At 41.7% G+C, this 9,895-nt stretch overlaps 1 protein-coding gene and 1 long non-coding RNA gene across 2 annotated transcripts in view; one reads left to right on the forward strand and one right to left on the reverse strand.

Moving 5' to 3' along the window:
- The window catches only part of ANK3 (ankyrin 3), a 329,784-nt gene that overhangs the window by 179,671 nt on the left and 140,218 nt on the right, over positions 1-9,895 (reverse strand). The window contains exon 9 of the mRNA XM_029931727.1: positions 7,703-7,801. Coding sequence (XP_029787587.1) covers positions 7,703-7,801 — 99 coding nt within the window. The remainder of the gene's footprint in view (positions 1-7,702; positions 7,802-9,895) is intronic.
- The window catches only part of LOC115285439, a 119,166-nt gene that overhangs the window by 75,241 nt on the left and 34,030 nt on the right, over positions 1-9,895 (forward strand). The window lies entirely within an intron of this gene.

Consider the following 9,895-nt stretch of genomic DNA (forward strand, 5'->3'; position numbering starts at 1 on the left):
CTCGAAATCACAAACTGAGATCATGACCTGAGCCTAAGTCAGATGCTTAACCAACTTAGACACCCTGGTGCCCCCACCAAGTAAACTTAGGATACCTGAACTTACTCATCTTATCACTGATAGTCTGTACCCTCTGACCAAATCTCCCCATTTCTTCTATCTTAGCCTCTGGCAACCACGTTTCTGTTTCTGAGTGTGATGTTTTGTTATTGTATTTTATTTATTAGTTTTTAAATGTTTATTTGTTTTTGAGACAGAAAGCATGTATACTCAAGTGGAGAAGAGCCAGAGAGAGAGGGGGACAGAGGATCTTAAGCAGGTTTCACACTTGACAACAGAGAACCCAGTGCAGGGCTTGAACTCGTGAAGCACAAGATCATGACCTGAGCCAAAGTTGGATGCTTAACCGACTAAGCCACCCAGGAACCCCAGGTGTGGTGTTTTTAGATTCTACATATGAGTTATGACATGTGGTATTTGTCTTTCTCTGACTTATTTCACCTTGGATAATGGCTTCAAGGTCTATTCATGTTGTTGTGAGTGGCAGGATTTCATTTTATGTTTATGGCTGAATAATATTCCACATATTGAAAATACAGTTTAAAACCTGTATTAAAGCATCAATTAATCAATAGAACTGGTGATTTTCTTAAGCCAGTGGGTGCTTTTTACTTAATATTTTTCTTAAAAAAAAACTTCAATTTCTATTCTCTAGGGACACCTGCTTCTTTGTCTAATTTCTTTTTCCCTTACTGACCCCAACTCTTCAGATTTGGGGTGGTGTCACTTATAAGTTCTTAGTAAGTTTCTCTTCTCTTTCTGGAAGTCAAGGATGGATGGATTGTTTTTCACTTAACGATGCCCCTTTAGTCCTGGAGGGTTTCTTCTTGAATTTTTCATTATTTTCTCTTTTGCTCCCTCTGACTAGATAATTTTTCTTTTTTTTCCATTTTATTTATTTATTTGTTTGTTTGTTTATTTTTATAGTTTATTGTCAAGTTGGTTTTCATATAACACCCAGTGCTCATCCCAACAAGTGCCCTCCTCCATGCCCGTCACCCACTTTCCCCTCTCCCCCACCCCGATCAACCCTCAGTTTGTTCTCAGTATCTGAGTGACTAGATAATTTCAAGGGTTCTTGCTTCTATTTGGCCTGGTCTGCTGTTGAAACTGTCTATTGAGTTCTTCAGTTCCATCACTGTCTTATTTAGCTCCAAATTTTTGCTTGGTTCTCTTTTTATATTTTCTCTTTGCTGAATTTTTCATTTTGTTCTTGTATTTTACTCCTAATTTGCTGAATTGTTTTTCTATGTTTTCCTGCGGTTCTCTGAGCATCTTTACATCATTTTGAGTCCTCTGTCAGGCTTTACTGACTGAATCACCCAGGTGCCCTGGTGTGATGTTTTGAGATCACCTGTATCTCTGTTTCTTTGAGGTCAGTTACTGGAAGTTCCCTGGGTGGTGTTCCTGATTCTTCAAGATCCTGATAGCCCTGCAGATTTAAAGTCTGGACACTGAAAGGACCACTCACTTCTTCACACTTTATGGGTTGATTTCAGTATGGAAAGACCTTCACCTGTGCACAGGGGCGCTGGAGTGTGCTGTAACCCCAGGTCTAGTGGAGCAGAACACCAAATGTAGGGGTGTGGTGGCTCAGAGGTACATGATGTCTCAGCTGCTCGGCCACTCAGGTCCACGGCATTGACAACTGTGCCGCGCTTGGTGAGCAGTGTGGGGGGTTGTCAGAGTTCTCAGCAGTATCTCCAGGGCCAGTGGCTGATGACATGGGCAGGCAGGGTGGCTGGAGCTGATGGTGTGCACACAGCTTTAGGGTGGCCCCCTACATAGTGGTGGGAGCTGGTCTCAGACATAGAGTGGTGGGGGTCAGGGCCAGTTGCAAGGGCCTGGGCCAACTACAGGTGTGCAGACAGCTGTGGGGGCTCCGGCTGTCTGTGTGTAATGCCGTGGCTGTGGGACTTCACCGTGGGCACACTGAATGGAGGCTGCTGTTGAGAGTCAGGCAAGGGGCATGCAGGAACACAGCTTGAAGGACCAGCTGCAGGTTAAGCCCAGTGGCGCAGGCCAGTGACAGTAGACAGGGCTTGATCTGGCCTTCAAATGGCTGTGGGGGCTCTGCTCTTAGTGTGTACTCCTGTGGCTGCAGAGTCTCCTCAGGGGTGTGTGCAGAGCCTTGGAGGCCAGTAAGGACAGTCTGGTTGGGGCATACACAGCTAGAAGGTTACCTGACAGGTGCCATGGAGTGAAGAAGAGTGACTGGTGATAGAGCCAGATTCAGACCCATAAACTGCTATGAAGGCCCTGGCTTGTGGGTCTGCCCTTCCGTGCCACAGGATCTGCCACAGGTGGCAGTAGAGGTCCATGCCAGTGGTGTGCAAATACATAGCTGGAGGGGCTAGCCCCAAGCGTGCACATGGTGGTGGGAACAGCACAGGGTCTAGGCTGTTTTCTTTTTTAACTTGTGCAGACACAGAGGCCTGGGCTGGCTACTGGTGTGGACCCTTGGGTCTAGCAGCAGGGGTGGAGGTAGGTGGGGGTGGAGGTATGGGTAGGGAGTAGGGAGGGACTCAGGAGGCTGGAGTCTATGAATATGAATATCTGTAGGGGCAAAACCCAATCAAGTCTGCAGGGGGCCCACAGTGGCTCTTCTGGCCATTAGTTACTTCAGTAGCAAGAAAGCTGCTGAGGTCTTTGGCAAAGCAGGTGGCTGGGAACCAGTTATTCCTGTTGCATGGCTAATACTGGCAGCATCTACTCTTCTTCTCTGTTCCTTTCTATCTCTATTCATCTCAGCTTTGCCAGTCTCTGGGTGGGCTAAAACTTTCTTTTCTTTCCAAGATTTTATTTAAATTCAAGTTAGTTAACCTAATAGAGTAGTATTGGTGTCGGGGCTAGAATTTAGTGATTCATCACTTACATATAATACCCCAGGCCATCACAACAAGTGTCTTCCTTAATGTCCCTTGACCATTTATCCCACCCCTCACCCAACACCCCCTCAGCAGCCCTCAGTTTGTTCTCTTATGGTTTGCTTCCCTCTTTCTCTTCGCCTTGTTCTTCTGTTTTGTTTCTTAAATTCGACATGTGAGTGAAATCATATGGCATATGTCTTTCTTTGGCTGATTTGTTTTGCTGAACATAATACACTTTAGCTCCATCCACATCATTACAAATGGCAAGATTTCATTCTTTTTGATGGCTGAGTAATATTCCATTATAACATATAACTTATATCACATATAAATATCTTCTTTATCCATTCATCTGTCGATGGGCATTTGAGCTCTCTCCATAGTTTGGCAATTATTGGTTCTTTTTTAGTTTATTTATTTTGAGAGAGAGCGAGCGAGCATGTGCAAGAGTTAGGGAAGGGCATAGAGAGAAGGAGAGACAGAATCTCAAGCAGGCTTCTCCATGTCAGATTGTGAGATCATGACCTGAACCAAAATCAAGAGTCAGATGTTCAACAGTCAAAGCCACCCAGGTTCCCCTAGCTATTGTTGATAATGCTGTTATAAACATTGGGGTGCATGTGCACCTTTGAATCCCTATTTTTGTATCCTTTGGTAAATATCTAGTAGTGCAGTTGCTGGGTCATAGGGTAGTTCTATTTTTAGCTTTTTAAGGAAACCCCACACTATTTTCCAGAGCGGCGACACCAGTTTGTGATCTGGGTGGGGTAAAACTGAAGAGCGTCCTTCATGCAGTGTCCTGAAAGCTAGGGAAGCCAGCCAGTCACTTCACTCTCCCTTTCCTGGTGAGGGAAACTCTCAAGCTGAGGAGTTCCCTATTGGCAGTGAGCAGTGCCAGCCTGGGAGACTGGCCGACACAGGCAAAATGAAGCTGGTCTTTCTTCCCTTCTTTTGTAATTATTCTCAGAGTGTTGTTTTTTTTCCACACTGAGGTGCTGAAGATTCTTAAGAGGACACTTGAGCTCCCCTGAATTGCTTTTCTTTGTGGTTGCTTCCTCACTGTTGTTGACCTTTGTCGGAGGTTGGAGGCTGAGCTCTCCCGCTTTACCATCTTGGTAACGTCAACCTGACTTATAGAACCATCTTGAATTTTACAGTGAAGTTATAATATACAGTGTCCTTCCAAATGGGAGAGCTTTAAAATCACCTGGAACAATTCTCCATCCATGCTGGAACAGAAACGAAGACCCAGAAGGGTGAACTTGCCTAAGGTCAGGATTTTACTTGCAAGTCACACTGAACACTAGAGATCAGGTCACTGATCTCTCATGTCTTGCTTTTCTGGCTGGTAAGATCTTGTCAGGTCCTACCTAAACTACTCTGACCATAAATCAAGTTTACTTGCTTGAATAAAAGGGCTCGAAGAGTCTGCTTTTAAATGGAGCACTATATTAGGTCAGCAGCACATGCAGGGAACAGGTGAAGCCAACAAGGTCCCTTGGAGTGCAGGCCCCTGGGATGTCTCCTGTCTCTAAACAGACTGCTGATGTAGCAAGGTAGCCACAACAGTCCTAAGTAACTGGTTGGAGGTGGATGGGTAGATAATAGTATTTATTCTCTTAAGAGCTACTGGATTGAGTAGTTAAAACTTGCATTTATGGACAATTTTGTTTTCTGCTTTTAGGCTTGGCCCCAGGGCTTTCTGACATTTTAGCTGGCTCCCTTTCTTTCACCCACACACCCAGTGACTACTCAGTTATTTCAGCCAGAGAGAAGAGAGGCTTTGATGAGAAGAAAACAAAATAGTTTACATATTTGGGGTATGTACTATGCTTTCTTCAATATTGTCTGCCAGGAATTCAGTCTGTGCCCAGCTGCCATCCCCCCTACCCCCACTCCTTGCAGGAGAGCAATGGAAGCAGGACAGGCTTCTTTTTTCTCTGTTTCTGTCTTCTTCACAGCCACGCACCATTCACAGAACACAGGAGAAAAGCAAATCCCAGTTATAACTGAATGGATGGTAAAAAGGAGTCTGCATCTTTTTGAAAATAAGAGAGTCTTTCACAACAGGGAGGCAGAGTGTTAGAGAAATCAAGTTGCTTCCTGAATTTGCATAGTATGCAAAGTTACATACCACATTATTCTGTATCTCTGATAGTTTTTAAAATGTTTATTTATATATTTTGAGAGAGAGCAAGAAAGAGGCAGAGAGAGAGGGGGAGAATCCCAAGCAGGCTCCTTGCTTTCAGTGTAGAGTCCAACATGGGGCTTAATCTCAGGAACCAAGAGTTTTTGACCTGAGCCAAGAGTTGGACACTTAACTGACTGAGCCACCCTGGTGCCCCCAATCTCTGATACTTTTGTCCAGAAGAGTTTTATGTTTTTACCCTGGTGCCACATCTGCCTTATAAACATGGGATCTGAGTTCCTTATATGCCTCTTTCTCCTTTTATTGTATCAAATACAGCAGGTAATTTTTGGATAAATGAGGTAAAGTAATGGAAAAGGAATTTTGCCAGTGATTGATAATTATTTCAAGAGAGGGAGAAATAAGGTAATTTCTAATCCATGTACTCACTAAAACCCCAACTGGGTTACCAGATATATCTCTTCAAGCTCCTCTTTCCTGCTTGGTTCTAGGATTCCTCATTTTTCTTCATAAAAATCTTCCCTGTTCACAAATGATCCTTTAGCTCCACATGATAATTGAATGGCAGAGGACTGATTCTGTTTTATTCCTTACAACCTCTTTAAATAGCCTATGTTAGTGTAGACTCCTGCCATTTAAAGCAACAGGTCTAGCATACTGGTAATGGTTTCTTATTAAAGAATGCAAAGTCAAATCAGTAAGAGCTCTATTCAATTTACTTCCCCAGTCAAACAGTCCTCTAGGGGTCAACCTTCATCTTTCTTCACTCCTCCTCTTTAGAAAGCCTGTTTCTCTTCAAGTACATAAGATTTTCAGGTTCAGTAGTTCTTAGGGAAAGGAAGACTGGGCCTCCTGCCAACTGCCTGCATCGGGGATGTCTTCAGATCAGAGCACAGGGAGCTGCCTGTCCACCAGCTTTGGGAGGGGAAGGACGGTGCCTCGCAGTCTTGCTCTATCACCTCGCTGTGTCCGCCCCATAGTAGGCCCACTCAATAATCATTTGTTACTTGAGGGAATATGCGCAGTGAACAATAAATGAAGTAGCAAATCAAGGATGCACAGGAATCAAATGCAGGTTACCAGGCCAGTTTTGGAAACACGGAGATCAGGATTCTTTAAGGAGGAAGCACAGGATTGTGGGGGCTATAAAGACAAGATAGGGAAAACCACCCCTAACCCTCAGAGCGGGGGCTGCGTATAGTGAGACCACCTTTCCATTAGCCTCACTCTTGCTCACAGCTTGGAACAAACACACGAAATGTTGAACAAAACAATTTCTTCACTAGAAGTTTAATGCGAACTTGACTTCTGAGTTATATAAGCAATGGCTGTGACCTATTTCTGGCCCACTTTATGCCAACAAAGTTTACAAACATTAGCTTGATCATTGCAATAACCTTCAAGGTGGCCATTAATTTTCTTTATTTTCATAAGGAGAAATTATATGCAAAAGGTTAAATAGCCTACCTAAGTCAACTGGCTAAGGTCAGCATCTGGGATTCAAACTTGCTTCTGAGTCTCAGTTCTTACCCCTAACCACAAGCATCACACTGAATAAGCAACATGCCAAACACCTAGCCAGACAGCTTTGTATTTTTTTTAATTTATAAATTCTGGTAAAAAAAACACATAAAATTTACTCTTTCAATCATTTTTTAAGTATATATTTCAGTAGTATTAATTGTATTCACATTGTTGTGTGTAACATCTCTAGATTTTTCATCTTGCAAAATTGAACCTCTATACCTATGAAACAGCACTCTCCATTTCTCTGCCCCCAAAGTCCCAGGTGCACACCATTATGCTTCTGCTTCTTGATTCTGACTACTCTAGAAACACCATATCAGTGGAATCATGTAGTAGTATACTTTTGTAACTGGTCTCTTTCACTCAGGATAAGGTCTTTAAGATTCATTTATGTTACAGAATGACAGGATTTCCTTCCTGTTTTAGGGTGAATAATATTCCACTATGTGTGTGTGTGTGTGTGTGTGTGTGCGCGCGCACACACACACACACACACACACACACACACACACACTACATTTCTTCATCCATTCATCTGTCAATGGACGTTTGTGTTGCTCCCATCTCTTGACTACTGCGAACAATGCTGTCATGAACAGGAGTGGGCAAATATTGCTTCAAGATACTGTTTTCAGTATCAGAATTGCCATATGGTAGAGTAGTTTTCATATTTTAAAGAGCCTCCCTACCATTTTCCAGAGTACCTACACCACTTTGCATTTGCACCAGCAGTGTGCAAAAGTAGACCAATTTGTTTTTAATAGAATAACTGTCAGTTTTAGTATCAAACTGACCAAACAGCCCAGCCAATAGGGTCAGGTCGTGATTAAATTCTTAAAAATGCAAAGTCTACTAAAACTCTAGACCTTAGGCCTTAGTTTTTATAAATAGAGCCATACACCACTTAAACATGTGTTACAGATTTATAAATATGGATCAGCATCCCATTTTGGGACAAATACATTTAGCATCATTTTCTTAGAGGCCATAACAAATGAACTAAAAGTGAAGCCAGTGTTGAACCAGCATGAAGGTATCAGGGGAAGAATTCCTATTCCTGACTATAAGTATAAGCATGCACACAAATTGCACTCACCCTTGTTTTGGCATCGATTTTAGCTCCTCGATCTAGCAAGAGTTTGACCATATTGGCATTTCCTCTTTTTGACGCAACATGTAAAGGCGTGATGTCGTTCTGTAGAAAAATAGGACAATTTTGGTATCTTCAGTTCAACCAAAACATTGCTTCCTCAACTTCCCCTCAACATGCCCTCACTTTTTTAATTTATCTTTTTTAACATTTGCTGTGAACAGAATGCTTCCCGACATTTCTCTCTGACAGTAATTTTACTCAGGAGACCCTCCCCCAAAAGGGGTGAATTTTACAGAATACACTCTAAAGGTGGGTCCAGTTTACCCCACTTAGCTGAAATGACTGATGGGCGAGATGGGGTCTTTTTTGTTTTTGTTCGTTTGTTTGTTTTTCGCTAAAATCCTATACCGTTCAGTAAATGTGTTTTCCTACAAATTTGTGTGCTACATACTGGCTAATGAGTGATTGACTAAGTGGCTGACTGAGTCAGCCAAGACTCAGTTAAAGGAATATCATGTTACTTAGCACCGTCTCTGGGTTCATGTGAGTACAAGCTATCAAGGAGAAACAATAGTAACTCAAAGAAGCAAATCAGTCAGTACTGTACAAAGTCATAGGACTTCCCATACACGTGGGACAAAGTGTGTTCAGCAGGCATTTGTTAGCAATCTCACAGAAAACCGTTCTTTTAATTACCATTGAGGAATAAACATATTGTTAGGACAATATGAAGTTAAAGTCATGGTCCTCAATATCACAGGTCTTTCCTACATGCATCTTATAGGTGCTATGACTGTTTCCAGACTGCCATGGCTATATGCATGTATTGTGAGAACATTCTCTATTTTGGCTCCTTATTCCTTTGTAGCAACAATATGGATTTTAGGTCCATTGTTCTCCTAAGTTAATTACATGATCGGTGGTCTAGGCTCATCTGGGGTTATATTTTTGTAATTTGATAGCAGATACAACATAATAGCTATCAGGCATTGATCACTTCCTCTATGTTAGGCACTGTGCTAAACTTTACTATCTCACTTAATTCTCATAATCCTTACAATGTCACAAACAGTCTGACTTACAATGTCCATTTTACAGATGTACAAATGGCTGACTAAACCAGGATATAAACTGAAATATGAGTTAAACTTAAATTTAGAAAAACACTATAAAAATTTCAAACAGATGCAAAAATTTGAGAGAAAGGCATGAGTCTCATATATTCATCACTCTGGTTCAATAGTTATCAACCTTTTGGGAATATTATTTCTTCTATACTCCCTACTATTTTTTTTCTGCAGAAGTTTGGGAGAAGGAAAAGAAAACTCAAGACATCAAAGATATTTTTAAACAAATAGTCACAATACTGTTATTATATTTACAAAGTAAAAATAATTCCTCCATGACACTGAGACCCTGTCAGTGTTCACATTTTCCCATTATGTCCAGTTATAGCTCCACAGGGTTGTTCAAATTACAAGATCCACACTTGCATTAGGTTGAAACATCCTTTAAGTCTCTTTTAATCTCCACAGAAGCCTTACTCTGCTTTCTTTTCTCCATGACTACTTATTGAAAAAACTGGAAATTGGTTGTGTAGAATTTTCTAACTTCCAGATTTAGCTGATTTCATCCTCATGAAGTGATATTTAAAATGTTATTTTTGCCCTGTACTTTGTATACACTTTTCTAAACATTATAAACTACAATGCTGTTAGCATTACATTCTCCTATCTGAACAACTCTTTCCCTCACTGTTCTTAGGTGCCAAAGTAGCAAATGATTCATTAAATGAAAGAAGAAGAAAGAGACCCCAGGAAGCCAAATTTGCTTCAGTAATGCTGGTGGGGAATCCACAGGATGAGTATTATTGCTCTAGACCAAGGGTAGGCAAACTTCTGCACAGGGCCAGATAGCAAATATTTTCATCTTTGCAGGCCATACACGTTCTACTGCAACTATTCAATTCTGCCATTGTAGTGCAAAACGGTCATACAAAATATGTAAAGAAATAGGAGTGGTTGTATTCTTTTTTTTTTTCCATAATATTTTATTGTCAAATTGTTTTCCATACAACACCCAGTGCTCTTCCCCTCAAGTGCCCTCCACCATCACCACCACCTGTCTTCCCCCCTCTCCCCTCCCCCCTAACCCTCAGTTCATTCTCAGCATTCAATAGTCTCTCAAGTTCTGCAT

The sequence above is a fragment of the Suricata suricatta genome, chromosome 2, assembly GCF_006229205.1.
Source record: "Suricata suricatta isolate VVHF042 chromosome 2, meerkat_22Aug2017_6uvM2_HiC, whole genome shotgun sequence".
Classification (NCBI taxonomy): domain Eukaryota; kingdom Metazoa; phylum Chordata; class Mammalia; order Carnivora; family Herpestidae; genus Suricata; species Suricata suricatta.